Below are 18,820 nucleotides of genomic sequence, written 5' to 3' on the forward strand. Positions count from 1 at the left end.
CTACGGCTGAAGGGTGGTATGCAAATTTAATTAAACAACAACAACAACAATTGCACTTGATCTGAATCCCTGCACCTGTGCTACCTGTGCTAACGTACCTGTCACGATGCAGGTGAACTTGGCATCTGCATCCTCGGAGACGGCGTACGACTTGAGAGTGGTTTCAAAAAGGGGCTGGGTTTCCTCAGTCAGCTGAGCAATAATCGCACAGAAGGTGCTCCTAGAAGCAATACAAGGAACAATATTAGAACATGGTCGAGGTACGTGGCGAAGAATTGCGAAGGCATTCTGTGCCCTTGTTCTCCCCCCCCCCGCCCTCCCTGTTCACAAGGATCTACCTTACAAAGCAGCCTCACATCCCAGTTTGACTCCCACTGAGAAACTGCTGGCCGAGTTAAAAGAGGCATGGCTCTGGGAAAACTGATCATGAAACTGCTCCCGTTATCAAACAATGATTGGGTCGCATCAGACTACACACCATACATTTAAAGCACATTTAAAGCACATCCCCCTGCCCCCCCCAAAAAGAAGCAGCCTGGGTACTAGTTTATCACACACAGAGCTACAATTCCAAGAACCCTGAACAAACTACAGTTCCCAGGATTCTTGGGAAGGTATGTGTGCTTTGAATATATGTTGCACATGCTGCCCAAGTCCAACCACTGGTCCACCTAGGCTGTGCACTTGAAGCACATCGTTCCCCCTTGCAAAGAATCCTGGGATTTGTAGCCCTGTGAGAGGCAAACTACCGTTCCCATGATTCCGTGGGAGAACTGGTGTGCTTCGAATATACAGTGTGCGTGGGACCCCACACTTTTAGTTTTAGTTGAAAGGTCTTAGTCATGTCCATCCATTTAACTGGGTCTATTCTGATGAGGTGTAACCCTAACCCATTGGAATTATAGCATGGCGTCTCATCCATGTTATCAACGTGGGCCAGAGTTCTGCTGTTGCCGCTCTTTGCAACATCCATCTCTGGGGGGAAAGGTTGGAGGGCTAGAATGAACCATAGTTTTTTATATTCAGACATGCCCTGGCAGCCACCTGATCAAAAATGGGCACACATGTCCTAACCACACCCATGCCTCTGTGATTTTACACCCAAAATACAGTGGTGCCTCGCAAGACGAAAAGAATCCATTCTGTGATTCTCTTCGTCTAGCGGTTTTTTCGTCTTGCGAAGCAAGCCCATTGAAGGATTAGCGGATTAGCGCTATTAGCGGCTTTTAGCGGCTTATCTGCTGATTGGATCAGCTGATAAGCGGCTTAGCGGCTTAGAAAAGGGGGGGAGGGGAAAAACCCGCAGGAACTCGCAATACATTGTCCTCTTGCGAAGCAAGCCCATAGGAAATTCGTTTTGCGAAGCACCTCCAAAACGGAAAACTCTTTCGTCTAGTGAGTTTTCCGTCTTGCGAGGCATTCGTCTTGCGGGGCACCACTGTACTTTTGATCCTGGACCTCTTCATGGATCTCGGAGGATCAAGAGGACATGCAACTGTTTCTGCATCAACATATTAGACAACACATGTCATGTGGACGCGTCCCTGAATTAACTCAGAGGTATGTCCACATGTTTGACGAAGATGCACTTCAAAGCATCAAACCGTGTCCTGTCTGTGAATTCTTCTTCTGTCTATTGAAAAGAGGCGTGCAGTGGTGCAATGCTAGACATATTGATTCAGGGAAGTCAATCTAATGCAGTGTTTCTCAAACTTGGGTCCCCTGCTGTTGTTGGACTACAGATCCCAACATCTCTGACCACTGGTCCTGCTACCTAGGGATGACGGGACTTATAGTCCAACCACAGCTGGGGATCCAAGTTTGAGGAAGAGTGGTCTAAGCTAAGGGATTTCAGCAGACCTGACTCCAACTGGTAAGTGTACAGTGAATTGGGGGCGGGGTCCTCCCCCAAAGCAAATGCCGGAATTAGGGGTGGGGTTTTCCTTGGGTCCATGCATAGAAGGGAAAGGGTTAACCCTCTCCCCAGCCCCATCGCTACAATATGCCTCCCGCTGATCTGCTATTTGCATTGAAAAAATAATTAAGTGAAAAGCAAATGCCAGGTCTACTTTTGCCCCCCCCCCCCCCGGTTAGAAAGACTTAATTGCATCTAAAGAGTAAAAGGTAAAGGTAAAGGACCCCTGACAGTTAAGTCCAGTCTCGAATGACTCTGGGGTTGTGGCGTTCATCTCGCTTTACTGGCAGAGGGAGCCAACGTTTGTCCGCAGACAGCTTCTGGGTCATGTGGCCAGCATGACTAAGCCGCTTCTGGCGAAACCAGAGCAGCGCACAGAAACGCCATTTACCTTCCCGCTGGAGCGGTACCTATTTATCTACTTGCACTTTGACATGCTTTCAAACTGCTAGGTTGGCAGGAGCTGGGACCGAGCAATGGGAGCTCACCCCGCCGCGGGGATTCGAACTGCCAACCTTCAGATCAGCAAGCCCTAGGCTCTGTAGTTTAGACCACAGCACCACCCGTGTCCCTTCTAAAGAGGTACGGTAAAGGTAAAGGGACCCCTGACCATTAGGTCCAGTCATGACCGACTCTGGGGTTGCGGGGCTCAACTCACTTTATTGCTGTACTGTCTTTAACATTTGATTGGGAGCCGCCCAGAGTGGCTGGGGAGACTCAGCCGGATGGGCGGGGTATAAATAAATTATTATTAATATTATTATTATTATTAGCCGAGGTACATGTTAATATTATCTCCTCCCCATTCACTGCTTCAGTCACCTGTGCTGCTGAGTAAAGTATCACACTGGTTCCTAAGTTGCTCCCCAGGGGACTGGGGGGGCAACACCTATTTCTCCCCATGGCTATTATGGAACTATGAAACAGCTGCAGTTCAAGCAGCCGTGGCATCTAATGTACCATCTGCACCATACACTTAAAGCAGTATTATAGCACTTTAAACCGTCACAGCTTCCCCCAAAGAATCTTTGGGGCCGTGGTTTGTTAAGGGTGTTGAGAGTTCTTGGGAGACCCTTTGCCGAGCTGTGATTCCCGGAGTTTCCTGGAAAGAGAGACTGGTTGTTGAGAATGCAGGTCACAAACAGCTAAGCCAGAAAAGCTGGAAAGAAAGAAAAAAATCCAAGCCCCCTAGAAATCTGATGCCGGTGGCCAAGAATTCAAAATATTTTTCAAGCCCCCACAACAAGCTTGAGGGCTAAATATTTGCTTTGAGGAGGAAAAGATAAGCCAGACACGCTTCTCAGAGATCCACATTCTTCATCCAGTATCAGATTCCCATGCAATTTGGTATGCGCAAAACTACGGAGACCAATGGAGAATGCTCTCGGGGTGCAGCCACACCACACACTTCATCACTGTTTTGTGTGCATGTGTTTCCCATCCCCACTTCCTTCCTTGGTTCCAGCCCAGGACATTTCCCCAGGACATTTCCATTGCAAATTGCAGCCTTGAGCTTTGCTGAATTGCATGACTGCTCTTGTGCGTTTATATACAGAGTCCAATCACTTTGCTGGAAGGAAAGGTGGGAGGAAGCAAGGGAGTTTTGCGGGGGGGGGTGCGATCAGGCTCACCTTGTGTTTAAAGAAAATCAGCAGAAAATTGGTGCATGGTAAATTGGTGCATGGATAGGATGGTGCAAATTTACCACGGTAGGCAGGATGGACAACAAGGAATGGCTTCGATCCAGCTCCGTGGTGCAAAAATGTCTCTTACCTTTATAAGGTTCAGGATTTTGTGCAAAGACACACACACACAAACACGTCCAGTGCAAACCTTGGCGGATCAGGAAGTGTGTGGACTGCTGAAGTTTTCCTTAAATCATGAAACCTCCCTGTCTTTAACACAGCATAAGAGCCAATTTTTAATATACGCTGTCAGAGAGCTGCTTCTCCCTTATAAAGCCCCTTTTAGGAGACGGCCCACAGCTTGGTGGCAGAGCACATGCTTGCATGCAGAAGATCCCAGGGTCAATCCCTAGCATCTCTGAGTAAAGGGATCAGATGGCAGGAAAGGGGCACAACCTCCACCCGAGACCCTGTAAGAACTGCTGCCAGTTGTAGTGCAGGTCACTAAGTTAGATGAACAGATATTTTACTCTGTTGGAGGACAGCTTCCTATTTTTCTAGAAAGGCATAGGCAAACTCGGCCCTCCAGATGTTTTGGGACTACAACTCCCATCATTCCTGACCACTGGTTCTGTTACCTAGGGATGATGGGAGTTGTAGTCCCAAAACATCTGGAGGGCCACGTTTGCCTGTGCCTGGCTTAATACTTTTCCTTCCAGCCCTTTTCCGCCATGGATCTCTGTCTCTACACACTCCCCAACCTTGTTGCATGTCTCCAAGCTCATTTTTATCTTTCAGGAACCCCACAGTAGAGAGAGTTTCAGGAGGAAAGAGGTCTGGCAGGAAAAGGGTTCAACATCCCCTCCCCACTCCAAATTGCCCCTTCCTCAAGGTGCTTTGTAAAGGAGAAGCAGTCTTCAGACTAATGTACATCTCATCTAGCTTGGAATTTACTCGTCTCTCCTGCTCTTGTTGGGACAGGAAACAATCTGAAGAAGATGGGTCATTTTATTCACAAAGGAGACGTTTCTCCCTTCCCTATAAAATCAAACTCTCTGCTATTCTAGCAGGCCCCTCGTCCAACACAGAAGCATTGCCAATAGCCATATTCAGGAGATTTGGTGCCTGCTCCTCAGCGACTGGTGACAAATCTGGAAAAGCCAGGTAGCCTTCCATAACCTTTGTCAAGCCATCTCACATAGCAAACACAACTTATTAAAGCCAGCCTCTCCCAACCTGGTTCCCTCTAAATGTTGCGGACAATGACTGCCAGCAGCGCTGCTGCGTCTCGTAGTTCCAAACATCTGGAATAATGTTGGGTGGTGCCCATTTGGACCGGTAGGGTGGAAGGGAGGGAGACCAACAGTAGGCACAGCCACCACCTGATTGGCTGTAAGAAAGAAGACAGGCAGGTGGGGGCTGGCCGAGGGCAGACTGTGGTTGGTGGGGCAGTGCTAAGGGGCCCGCCTCCAGTGAGAAGGCACCAGGTTCGAGGGAGCTGACTTGAACCAAAGCATCCCAGAGTGCGGGGACAGCATCCTCCTTCTTTAAAACTATCCTGTTGTGTATTCCACACATCTTTACAGAGTTTCTTCAGTACAAGCAAGAATAAGCATGCAGGATCGAGGCAGCATTGTCAGTGCGGTTAGTACCCCTGAACTCAGTGGGTGAGTTGCACAGAAAGTCTTCTTGACCCCGGAAGTGTGCAGTCAAACAAGACTAATACAATATCATTTACCTTCCAAAGCTGGAGGGAGATAACCGGCTGGTTGATAAGCTAAGCAGAGACAGCAAACAAAATAATTAGAATTTAAGAGTAATAATAAGAAAGCATAAAAGGGAGCTCAAAACAACAGTTATTGGGATGTATTAAATGAGTCCTCGCAACACAAGTCAAGAGACTATTAATAAAATTCAGCTGCCTACCACCGCCTGCCAGTATAAACACACGACGCTGTAAATTGCAACCAAAGGCTATGAATGAAAAGGGTCGTTAACAGCAGGGGAGAAAGGCAAGGGCACTTCTGTATATCCCCAAAATGCCACTGGGAAGTGTTAGGCAGGCATCGCACGGTTGTGGGCACAAAGCAGCGAGGGCTGGCACAGTTGTCCGAACGAGATTTGGGGCAGCGGATTGGCAGCCCACCTTCTCCACTGTGAAGGATGAGGATGGGACTGGGTTCCATGCCCCATTTCCTCGGCACTGCAAGAGAGTAAATGGTGCTGGATTCACCCAGGAGACAGCCACCAGGGACTGCACACCGGCCGGGCTGGGTGACCTCTGCACAACTTGACCCCAAGGTGTCGACATACCTCTCGGGGAAACCAGAGACCTGTTTGAGCAGGATCTGGTAGTAGCTCAGCTGGAGCACGAAAGCATTCCAGAAAGCAGCTATATATAAATAGCCCTGCTCTTTCTTAGTCAGCTGTTCACCTCCCTAACAGCCCTGCTTGCGAGCCATTCCAGACAATAACGTCTCCTTGTGATAGAGCCGTCGTTATTAGCTCATTTATTAAGGTGGTTCCAGAAGTCCATCCCCTGGAGAAGTGCCACCATGGCACATGGGACACAGCGTGGGTTGAAGGAATCAGGTGACACAAGGGGCTAATTGGGTTTCATTTGGTGATATAAAGTTTCCAGTGTTGACCTGCTTCTTCAGTTAGCGTCGTTCGTTGTTCAGGTGCAGAAGAGACCAGGGAACCTGCTGGCCTCCAGATTGTTGGTGATCATCAACTCACACCAGTTCTAGCCTTCATGGCCAATAGTCCAGGGTGATGGCAGTTGGATTCTCACATCTAGGAAGGGGGTATCACATGTTCCCCATCTCTGAGCTACTGAGCTGCTCTCAAATGACCATCCCACCTTACCTTAGCTACTTATTTGACCAGTCCCAGCCTGCCTCCAGACTGTCAGCTCTATAGGATGAGCAAGTAAAATCCTCAATGATACACTGGGCAATAGATATTGGTCATAATATAGATATGAAAGCATGGGAACGATTGTGGAATATGGATATAACATTTACAGCATGTTACAGTCTAAGAGAAAATTATTTGAAAATGATGTATCGATGGTACCTAATACAGAGTAAATTGGCAAAAATGTACAAATTAAATAAATGTTGGAAATGTAAAGAGAAAGAATTTTTTAAAAATCATATGTGGTGGTCTTGTAGTAAGGTTAAAGCTTACTGGGAAATTATATACAATGAATTGGAAAAGATGTTTAAAATAAAGTTTGTGGGGGGGAAAACCAGAAGCCTTCCTTTTGGGAATTATAGGGACAGAACTACCCAAACTATTTAGAAATATTTATGTATGTGACTACAGCGGCAAGAATGTTACCTGCCCAAAAATGAAAAGAAGAAGTCCCAGCGAAAGAAGAATGGATATAAAAACTTATGGAATATGTAGAAATGGCTAAACTTACCAGAAAAATAAGAAATCAAGACAACAAACTTTTTATAAAAGAATGGAAATGGTTTATGGAATACTTACAAACTTTAAACATATAAGAACACTGACAGGATTATTGTAATAAACGGCAGTTTTATAGGAGTATATATTTAAAGTAGATGAATAAATGAACAAATTAAGTTATCTTGGATATGCAGAAAATATTAAAAATAAATTTAAGGAAGAGCAGAAAGAGGGGGAAGGAAGTCGGGTTTTGAAATATTGAAATGATTGTAAAATTATTGAAATGGATAAAATTGAAAATAAAATCATCATCATCATCTGATTGTCACCTCTACCAGACAGTCTGACAAATCTGAAGAAGATGGGTCACAAATGCTTCCAGTCACTGTCCTCTCCTCTATTAAGAGCCAGTGTGGTGTCATGGACTAGGACTGAGGAAACTCAGGTTCGAAATCCCCCTTCTGCCATGAAGGTCAGAGTGTGACCATGGGCTGGGGACTTAACTCTCCCCATTGACCAGGCAAGGGCAAGGGCTGGAAGCCCAACCACACCTGGAGGGTACAAATTCCCCATCCCAGCTGTCAATAAATGCATACCTATCGCCAGCCTCCACCACTCCAGCTGTGTTTTCCCTGTCTGGGCTCAGAGACCCAGTGTAAACCTGGCTCAAAGGAACATGCAGCTGGGAAGAAGTGGTTGCAGGAGCAAAACCAGTGAGCAGGGGAGTTCAGCCCTTCTGCTCTGACCATCCCTTCCCTGCTTTGAATCACCCACTGTTGCAGCATGACTGTTGCAGCGTGACTGTCCCTATTTCGAAAGGCCAAAGTAGACATGACATTTGCCATGTGGTCTGGCGTTGCATATTTCATTTTTCTTCAACCAAGAGCTGGCACAGGGAGCAGGCGCCAAGCTTGATCAGGGCTGTGGCGTGGAGGAGGGGGTTTGTAAGCCTTTCCCCACTGAGATTTCAACTGAAATCGGAGCTGGGAGTAAAGCCCCCACCAGTGTCGATAGGAGCTCCCCCCCCATTGCAAATATGGGAGGGGGGTTTTCTGCTCAGGCCCGTATTGGGCCCAAAGGGTTAAAGCCCCGCTCTCCCAAACCACAGTCCCAACCCAGTTTGCCCCCCCTCCCCAAAGGAAAATGGAACTCAGTGCTTGGAAAGTTTATTTTTAAAAGCATTTTTTCCCAGGTCAAGTTCAAAAAGGAACGAGTTCCATTTCAGTTCAATTCACAGTTCTGTTATGTGGTCCTCCATGGATTTTTTTTCGGCCTTCAGAAATGTACCAGCTGCTCTGCTAAAACGAAAAATATACTTAAGAAGACTAAGAAAGCATAACAGTATGCACACGGGTAAATATTGTGGACAACTGTTCTGTTTCATGTCCCCAACCATTATGATATTCAAGCCAAAACAGCAGAGCCACTTTTCAGACAGCTAAAAATTGTAATTGCAATGGCCACAATCATTCACAGCAAAGTGTGATGAAATCCCTATCTACCAACTATTTATCTGTGCATCTATCTAGTATTCAATTAAAATTAAAATTGGATTGGATTAAATATCACCCAAAGTGCCAAGGCAATTGGAACTTAATTCATGTTCAGTTCACCTGGGAATTATAGGAACTCATTTCAGGTATATCGTAATTTTGAGATTTTCGAATTAATTCATCAAATTGGTTAAACTGAATTAGATCATTGCAAGCACTGGTGGAACATCACAACGCCAAATGTCATGTCCAACATCATGTCTCATTCGGCCCCATGACACAATTCACGCTATTTCAGCTAGCTAAGGCTTTGGGGAAACAAGCCTGTCCCTTTAGTCCTTTGAAACAGGACCACTTGGTGGACAAGCCACGACATTCCCAGTTCCCAACATGGAAAGTACAAGTGGAGGAGCCAGAGAGAGCGACTCGAAGGACAGCCTCGCAGGGGGCTGAGAACCAGGGGGCTGATGCAAGAGACATTCTACACAACCCTGGAGCATCACCACTGCACAGGGCAAAGCTTAAAGACCTACTCTGGCTCCCAGTACGTTTCTGAGCATAATTCAAAGTGTTGGTGTTGACCTTTAAAGCCCTAAAAGAAGAAGAAGAGTTTGGATTTGATATCCCGCTTTATCACTACCCGAAGGAGTCTCAAAGCGGCTAACATTCTCCTTTCCCTTCCTCCCCCACAACAAACACCCTGTGAGGTGAGTGGGGCTGAGAGACTTCAGAGAAGTGTGACTGGCCCAAAGTCACCCAGCAGCTGCATGTGGAGGAGCGGAGATGCGAACCCGGTTCCCCACATTACAAGTCTATCGCTCTTAACCACTACACCACACTGGCTCTCTCTAAACGGCCTCCGTCCAGTATACCTGAAGGAGCGTCTCCACCTTCATCGTTCTGCCTGGAAGCTGAGTTCCAGCGCCGAGGGCCTTCTGGTGGTTCCCTCGCTGCGAGAAGCCAAGTTACAGGGAACCAGGCAGAGGGCCTTCTGGGTAGTGGCACCCACCCTGTGGAACGCCCTCCCACCAGATGTCAAAGAGAAGAATAACTACCAAACTTTTAGAAGACATCTGAAGGCAACCCTGTTCAGGGAAGCTTTTAATGTTTAATAGGTTATTGTATTTTAGTGTTTTGTTGGAAGCCACCCAGAGTGGCTGTGGACATTATTATTATTAAAGTGGGTCTGGGTCAATCTCTTTGCAATGCAAATGTCTTTTTAAAAAAGCCAAAATGCTCATCTCCATTACAGATATTTCTCTGCCACACCAAAAAGTAATCCTCAGCCTGAGAGAAGCTCAAAGGGGATGCCCATAATTGTTCTTGGGTAGTAAAGGTCAAGGGACCCCTGACAATTAAGTCCAGTCGCAAACAACTCTGGGGTTGCAGCGCTCATCTCGCTTTACAGGCCAAGGGAGCCTGCGTTTGTCCGCTTCCGCGGACAGTTTTTCCGGGCTGCTTCTGGCGAAACCAGAGCAGCGCACGGAAACACTGTTTACCTTCCCACTGGAGTGGTACCTATTTATCTACTTGTTGCTGTGTGCTTTTGAACTGCTAGGTTGGCAGGAGCTGGGACCGAACAACAGGAGCTCACCCCATTGTGGGGATTCGAACCACCGACCTTTCGGGAAGCCCAAGCGGCACTGTGGTTTAACCCACAGTGCCACCCACGTCCCGTGTTTTTTTTTGAATTAATTATAATACAGAGGTACCTCGGGTTACAAACACTTCGGGTTACAGACTCCGCTAACCCAGAAGTAGTACCTCGAGTTAAGAACTTTGCCCCAGGATGAGAACAGAAATCATGTGCCGGCGGTGCGGCGGCGGCAGGAGGCCCCATTAGTGAAAGCACATCTCAGGTTAAGAATGGTTTTTGGTTAAGAACGGACCTCCGGAACGAATTAAGTTTGTAACCTGATGTAAGTTTGCAACTGTAATAACAACAATTTTATCATTCATATTATTATTTATACAATTGCTGTGGCCAGCAACATGAGCATTCACATAGCTGCAAAGGCACTGGAGAAAAGAGAGAGTTGTGCTTTCACAATGTGTTGACTCTTCTCTGTCAAGTTTGAAGAGCAGGATTTGAATCCTAAATATCTTTGAAGCATGCAGACCATCTGGGAAGCATGTGATTGAGGGGTACAACCGGCTGAGGCATGCCCAGTGCATGTTTTCGCATATTTACAAGAAAGAAAAAGGCAATAGCATGGCTTCTAATGAATCAGAAGACTGGTCCATCTAAGCCAAACAGACTGACAGGTGGCCTCTATGTCCTCCAGAGAATGGTCCTTCCTAGTCCTGGTAACTTGAACGGAGGAAGTTGCTCCTGAAGAAACCAGAGGCCTTTCTCCTGGGCATAGTCGGCCAATTGGTGCAAAAGAAAGACAGAACTTTTTTTATGTACGCCACAACAGCAGCAAGAATACTAATCGCCAAGTATTGGAAGACACAAGATCTACCCACTCTGGAAGAATGGCAGATGAAGGTGATTGACTACATGGAACTGGCTGAGATGACCGGGAGAATTCGAGACCAGGGAGAAGAGTCGGTGAAAGAAGACTGGAAGAAATTTAAAGACTACTTAAAGAAATATTGTAAAATTAATGAATGTTAGAAAGATGTTGGATAGAAATTAAGCGGTTTCCAGCTGTAATGCTTTAAGAGATATGAAAAAAAGGATTATAAATGGGTAAAAATTTTATGGTAAGGATTTGCTGAGCTAACAAACTGAACTGGAATACAAAGAAGGGAAGTATGAGGAGGTTGGAGGAAATAAGGGTATGGAAGTTATGTTATTGAAAATTAATGTGTGTTTTTAACTGCTTATTATTTTGTATGTTTATTTTTCATTTTTTCTTATATTTAAAATTTTTTTCTCAATAAATATCTTTAAAAAAATATGAACGGAGGAAGTTGCCTTACAGCAAGTGGGACCGTCTAGTTCATTAGCATCTATACCAGAAGTAGGGAGCCTGTGGCCTTTCAGATGTTAGCACAGAGGTACAGAATCAGAGTTGGAAGAGACCAGTGTTCAAAATTCCCCAGGCGCCAGGCGTGTTTTGTGACTGGCACAGGCTCCATTGGCCACCATGGGGAGATCACTGGATGCCAGGTTGGCAACTGGCTGGCTGGCGTTGCGGTGCTGGGTGCAGTGGCAGCACCACAACAAAAGATGTGCATCAAAAGATGAGCATCTTGTGCTTCTGCGCTGCTGCACAAGTCAGCTGGCTCGCTAAAGGTTACCATTTCCCCAAGAGCTTCCTATGCAGTAAAATTCCCAACATGTTTCATGTAGGAACATTTATTGCATCGCTATCCTGCCCTTCATCCAATTAGCTCTCTGCAGCATACGCACCGTCAACAACCCAGCAGTGTAAGTTAGGCTGGGGTATTATAACTGGCCCAAGACCACACAATGAGCTGTATGGAGAGATGGGGGTCTGAATTCAGGCCTCCGCTACATCACCCTTGATTGCTACTGATGACAGTCAACAAGAGTACTGAAAAATCATTTGCTACACTGGGGGTGCCTTTAAGGTAAGAATGCTATATGTGAAGCAGCTCTTTATCTATAGACATCTTAGACCTTGGAGTGAATCGACAAATTCTAGAGAATGTGTGGCAGTCCATGTTTGGAATCTACAAGTTTGTCTTGCAACTTGAGCTAGTCTATGTCACACAACATCGCTGGGGGGAAAGGCTCCTTAAAAAAAAATCTGAATCTACATCAAGTAGATACAGCTATCATACATTTTAAAGTCAAATCACCTCTGTGACTAAACCCGCATTCCCCAACCAGGTGTCTTCCAGGTGTTGTTGGACTACAACTCCCATCATTCATTCATTTATTTATATTCAAACAATTCCTTTACCATTTCATCACAGTCGTCTCTAAATGCTGTGCAAACAAACCAATTACAAGACGACCAAACATGAGTTAAAACTATAAAATCCAATTTTAAAGACTGCTGGATTTATTTTTGGTTTTTTTAAGTTTTCAGTTGGCGCTGGACATTCAACAGGAACGAGACTGGTCTAACCTCAATTGGAAAGAAGATCCACAAAACTGGACTCGCAATACTGAGCACACGTCTCCTTGTGAATGTGAGCCTTGCATCCAAGCCACCCACGGGAGATGAGGAGCCCTGAATCCCTGAAACAACCCAGTGATCAAGGAGGGATGCACCTGGACCCAAGTTGTTAAGAGCCTTTGTACAGAAATCACACCCTCAGCCCATCTGGTGAACCACTGTCACTGCCAACTGGCTCTTACAGCAAACGATGGGCAGGCGTCAAGAGAGCAAGATGCCGGTCGCATCATTGCAAGAGTCCTTTCCACAACATAGACCAATATGGATCCCAAGGGTGTGAAAACGCACTGTATGGAACACCTCAGCTGAAAGTGCAATGAGAGGAGCAATGGAGCTGGGCGCCTTTATCCTCAGAGCGCCACGCAAATTCGACTTCTCATGCTGCTGAGTGATCCAGAGGCCCGCCCACCATTGCTGGTAGCACCAGCCTCCAGACCACCTGAAGCAGCTCTGCTGGACGGCTCTTTGAGGATGCAACGGAGGCGGCAAAATAATTCTTTGCCACCTTCTCTGCCGCTTGGTAGGCAGAGGTGTGACCTACAGGGTTCGAAATTCCCCGGACACCAGGCACGCTTTGCGACCGGCAAGGCTCCAACTGCGACCACATGGAGATCTGTGGATGGCAGGTTGGCGACTGACATCTCCACCTGGCTGGCTGGCTGGCTGGCTCTGTGGTGCAGCGCATGGCAGCACGGCGACAAAAGATGCACGTCTTGTGCTTCTGCGCTGCCGCGTGAGACAGCTGGCATAACCGGCAGCAAACTTTGCTCCTGCGCTGCCACGCGAACTGCAATCCTAGGCACATTTTATTGAGGTCAGAAAGCCCCTCTGGATGCAGCGGAAAAAGATCCTTGTGCCTACACTGCCAAGCTTGCCCAGCCTGGTGCGCCCATCTCTTTTCGTTGAAGCTTGAAAAAAAATTTCACCCCTTGCGTTCCAGTCGCCTGCCAGCGTGCTGCACCGCCCAGAGCTTTCCTCAGTAAACCAAGGAAAACCGCAAGCTCTGCAGCCACCAGAGAGGAGCCCCATGAGGGATCATGTCAGCAGCCCTCCACGCCTCACCCTCCCACAGCAAGACCAGGGCTGTAACAGGATCACCCGCTCAATCCACTGGGAAATCCAGCAGAGCATTTGGGAACATATTCAGTTCCATTAGTCTCCTGGGGCAGAACATCCACATTGCCCCCCACACACACCGCTGTCCTGCAAGGTGAGGCTGCTGCCAAAAGTCCAGACTTCATCCCTGCTGCCCGGGCTGATGGGAGTCGTAGTTCAACAATATGTGGAGAGTTCCAGGTTGGACTCACCAGCTGCAGTCAGCTGATTAGTCACTGTTATGTACTGAGTTGAATAGGATCCAAAATGCAGCAGTCTGATTAGTCCTAGAACAATAGGATTCAGAATGCAGCAGTCTGATTGGTCCTAGAACAATAGGATCCAGAATGCAGCAGTCTGATTGATCCACAGGCGCCACCCAATGCAACTCCAGGTGGAAGTTAATCCACAACCTGATTGGCCTACAGGAGAATCCCGGAATTAGCCAATCACATGGCGCCCATTGTGTAAATAATGGATAAGCAGACATTTCGGGGGGAACTTGCATTCCTCACTACTATGAGCTGAATAAAGAGCATGAAATCCACACTCGACTCTGAGTATATTTCAGTGACCAAACGCCAAAGCTGCCCAGGATTTTTGTAATCCAAATGTCCATTGACTCAGGTGATGGCCCTCCAGGCAGAGCAGGACTCGCAGATCTAATCATCCTTAACCATTTGCCGTTCTGTTTCCCCATCCCTGCTCAGACGTGCTCAGTTTGTAGTCTTGCTGTCCTGAGCACAGCCTCACAGGGCAACTCTTATATACATCTACACAAAAGTCAATGTGGCTTATTCCAACATACGTTGGTATAAGATTGCAGTCTTAAAACAGCTCTTTCAGCAACTGATCCAAGAACTAGGAAACACAGTACACTGTTCCCAAGACTGCGTGCCGTTGTCAGTCCAGAAACTCTCAGAAATTTTCACATAAGAAAAATGGTCAGCACCGATGAGAAATCAGGACTGCGGGCTGGCATCGATTTCTGTGTTCTCCGAAGTTGAAAAACCACTGCGGTGATCTCAAAAGTTGCTAACAGTCCACAAGGATGACTCACTGGCTCACCCATTAGGTTGACTCACTACAAGGGAGGATGGCTAAGCTAAGACTTCTTATGCAAGCATGAACTGCAAAGTGCCACATGTTCCACACTCACAAGAAAGCAATCTTTTAGTGTGGCACTGGATTTCTCTGGAAATCCCTGTCTACGCCTTCACTGTACTGCTTTTCAATGCCTGCTAAATACATTTTTTGTTTTGGTAAGCCTAAACCCAGCCATTTAGTTCTATTACGCATATGTGCTTTTAAAACTTGAGTTTGGTCATTTTGTTGTGTCAATGGTTTTTAAAGTCTGTTTTTAATTGCTATCTTTTAAATGAATATTTCATACTATTTAAAACCGCTTTGAGATTTATTTCGCTGATTAAGTAGTACACAATTCTTGCTTTAAAAGAGGGGAAGATACAATATCATCATTTGAACAAAGTATTTAAGAAAGATCGGATACGAGGGTTTGGGGAACAAATATCACAACTGGAGCGAGATCTGTTGGAATGGAATGGAAAAGTGATGTCTAAAATGTAAAAGATATTATTGGAATGGGAAACAAAAGATGAGCAAGTAAAATCCTCAATGATACTCACTGGGCAATAGATATTGGTCATAATATAGATATGGAAGCATGAGAACAATTGTGGAATATGGATATAAAATTTACCGCATGCTACGGTCTAAGAAAATTATATGAAAATGATATATCAATGGTACCTAACACTGAGTAAATTGGCAAAAATGTATAAATCCAAATCAAATAAGTGCTGGAAATATAAAGAGAAAGGAGGTTCTTTTTATCATATGTGGTGGTCTTGTAGTAACATTATACCTTACTGGGAAATAATATATAATGAATTGAAAAAGATGTTTAAAATAAAGTTTGTAAAAAAAACACCAGACGCTTTCCTCTTGGGAATTATAGGGACAGAACTACTCAAAGTGTATAGAAATTTATTCATGTATGCAACTATAGTGGCAGGAATGTTACTTGCCCAAAAATGGAAAGAAGAAGAAGTCCCAGCGAAGGAAGAATGGTTACAAATGAAAGAAATGAAAGAAATACAAAGAAATGGTGAAACTTACCGGAAAAATAAGAAATCAAGATGACAAACTTTTTATAAAAGAATGAAAATGGTTTATGGAATATTTACAAATAAACTGTATTATTATATTAACCTGCAGTTTAAAAGAATATATATTTAAAGTGAATGACTAAATGAGTAAACTAAGTTAATTTGGATATTCAGAAAATATAAAAAAACAAATTTAAGGAACCGCAGAAAGAGGGGTAAAGAAGTCGAGTTTTGAAATATTGAAATGATTGTAAAATTATTGAAATGCATGAAACTGAAAATCCTAATAAATAAAAATAAAGAGAGGGGAAGAGAGAGTTCTCTAAATCAGCCCTTTCACTTGTATACATAGAGCTTCCATTATTGGTCCGCAGCTTAATAATAGCCATTTGGCAGCTGGTGCAGAGCCAAAATGCCCAGGCAGAAGTCGCCTCTGCAAGCCTTGGCTTGCCCCGGTTGCTCTCTGTCCTCCCAGGCGATTCTCTTCTTCCTCATCTTCTCCTGGGTATCCCTCAAGGCCAGCGAGAATGCCTGGCGCATCGCGCCCGCTGATCAACTAGGTCCTTTGTTAGCAGCAGGGAACGAAACAGACCTCTAGGAAATTGCTTCCTCCCTCCTCCTGGTCCATTGGACAAGTTCACCAGGGCACCCAAAAGCCCTGGAAAAATAATCTGCTTTATCCCTTTGTCGGCCTCAAGGAGGTTCATAGCCTCACAAAACTATCAACTGTCCACGAAACTGTGGATTTGTGAGTGCGTTGTTTACTTGTGGTTGCTCACGAGAGAGAGAGAAAAGTGCATTTTGCACATTCTCCAAGGCACCTTTTCCTTCATTTATACTTCCAACGCGGAGAGGGGAGGGAAGCAAGGCCCAACACTGAAATCTGCACAATTTAAATACCTCTGGCACTTTAATAAAGTACATTAGGTAAGAAGAGCCCTGCTGGATCAGGTCCATCTGTAGCCCAGGGCTGGGGAAGGGTGCTGGAATACCTCTCCCATTATCCCTGGGTCCACGGGCCAGGCTGACTGGGGCTGATGGGAGTTGGAGTCCAGAGAACCAAAGGTTCATCCCCACCCAGAGGAACCACAAACCAGACGCGTGGGAAACTGCCTTCCCCGATTTCATGCCCCAGGTCGCCTGATCCTATGAGATAGGCTGCCACTGGACGTCGAGGCTCCATGGAAGAACTGCCACGGCAGTTAGCGGTCCACCTCTCCTCCTTTCCAAGCCCTCTAAGCGAGCGGTCCCCTACCTACATCTGGTGGCAATGAGTTCCACAGGTTCCTTCTCCCTCCTTTCGACCAGCCCTTCCTCTGACCATCCGCAGTCTCTCTCTCCCGAGCATCGATTCGCTTCCCAACACGAAAGAAAAGCGCTTGGTGCCCATCTGTTTCGTGCCGGGAGGATGCCCCCCGACGTAACCACAATCGCTTAGGGCGCCTCGACGTTTCCCCTACCCTGATCCCCCCACCCCACCTCCGGGCCTGGATGCCAACAGCGCCCCACATCTCCCTCCAGGGTACCGATTTCCCCCGCGCGCCCCGACGGCGCGTACCTGTTCTCGGGGCGCACGCTCAGGAAATAGCTGCGCCGCTCGGGTCGGTGCTCCACCAGGGGCCCGTTGTCCTCGCCGTCGCTGCCCTGGCCGGGGCTGTACGCCGAGTAAGGCCCGTTGCCCGAGTAGGAGCGGCCCAGGGGCCTCCGCCTGGAGCCCATCTGCCCCGCAGCGAAGAGCGACGCTCGGTCTCTCCCGGCCGGGAAAAGTGGGGAGCTGGTGGCGGCGGCAGGGCGCGCGGGGGTCCCGGGCGGCTCCCAGTCCGCTTCGACGCCGCGCAGCGCGGCAGCCGTCAATCACGCGCGGCCGGCCGCCGAAGCCGCTATTTATAGTGGTCCGCACATGGGGCTGTCACTCAGGGACGGCGGGGCGGACCCGCGCCCGGCGCGCTCCCTGCCCGTCGGGGCCCCCGCGCTGTTGGCTCGCTGCGAGACCGAGCCGACGGCACGGCTGTCCTGGCGCAATGCCGGATTTAGCTGTAAGCTAAACAAGCTATATCTTAGGGCCCCACACACTTGGGGGCCCCCAAAATTTAAAGGAGAAAAAAACTGGATGTGCATTTCCAAATTATAAGGGGGGGAAACAAAATAAAACCTACATACAGCAATAATGTTTTGTTTTGTTTTGTTTTGTTTTGTCTTGTGTTGTGTAGGCTCCTATGATGTAATTAATGGGCCCTGTTGCATTGTATTATAACACTTAATTTCATATTTATAAAGCTATTTATAATTATTAGCAGTTTGCAACATATATCACCTGTTATTATTTCACGTTATAGCAAGTTTCTAGAGACTAGATTATGAGTCTTTGTAAATTGTGTTTCTGAAGGAACTTTTGTTATTGCCAAATGCCAATGTGTTTGCATTATTAAGTTTGTTACGAGTAAAAAATCATTTTAAGTTAGAGCTTAAAAATTATTTCACTATTAATATACTTCTTAATTGTATTTCACTATTGATATACTTCTTCTTAATTGTATTTCAGTTCAACAATTACTTTGATAAAATGCATATTTTGTTATGCGCAAATGGCTTTAGATACCTATTAGGTCCATAAATTATGTAGCATATATTCAATATAAAAGAACAGCAACAATTTGTTGTTGACAAAGGACAGCTGGACATATAAAGGGCCCCATTACCTTCAGTAGCTTAGGGCCTCATCAAACCTTAATCCGGTCCTGGGTATTGAAACCTGGGGTGCCACCTTGGGGGCGGGTGGGGGGTCATTGACGCATGGCTAAAATGGAAATGCTTGTTCTTTTTCTTGGGCGATCACTCGCCCCGCAAAAAAAAGTGGCTGACGGGTTTTGCATGCAATCTGCACATGCCGATTTATAAGGTGGCGGTGCAAACAGGGCTGTAGCTAGGGGGTGGTGAGGTGGACCCCTGCCAGAGGCGCAGGCGGGGGGGGAGCAAAATTGGCTTTAAAATATGTCCATAAATATGTCTATAAATAAAAATATAGATTAGTGCGTGAGGAATTGAA

At 46.4% G+C, this 18,820-nt stretch overlaps 1 protein-coding gene across 2 annotated transcripts in view; it reads right to left on the bottom strand.

The window, feature by feature from the left end:
- ALPK3 (alpha kinase 3) overlaps positions 1 to 17,684 on the bottom strand; it is an 85,369-nt gene extending 67,685 nt beyond the window's left edge. Inside the window, exons 1-3 of one of the 2 annotated variants that reach the window (XM_083475536.1) lie at positions 17,333 to 17,684; positions 5,279 to 5,317; positions 99 to 220 (exon numbers count right to left, since the gene is read on the bottom strand). In XM_083475536.1, the coding sequence (XP_083331662.1) occupies positions 99 to 220; positions 5,279 to 5,317; positions 17,333 to 17,493 (322 nt within the window). In that variant the 5' untranslated portion in view covers positions 17,494 to 17,684. The remainder of the gene's footprint in view (positions 1 to 98; positions 221 to 5,278; positions 5,318 to 17,332) is intronic. The other variant, XM_083475537.1, reaches the window with a different exon arrangement.
- Between the last annotated feature and the right edge of the window lie 1,136 nt (positions 17,685 to 18,820).

This window comes from Podarcis liolepis (genome assembly GCF_965112155.1).
Source record: "Podarcis liolepis genome assembly, chromosome: 14".
NCBI classification, from domain to species: domain Eukaryota; kingdom Metazoa; phylum Chordata; class Lepidosauria; order Squamata; family Lacertidae; genus Podarcis; species Podarcis liolepis.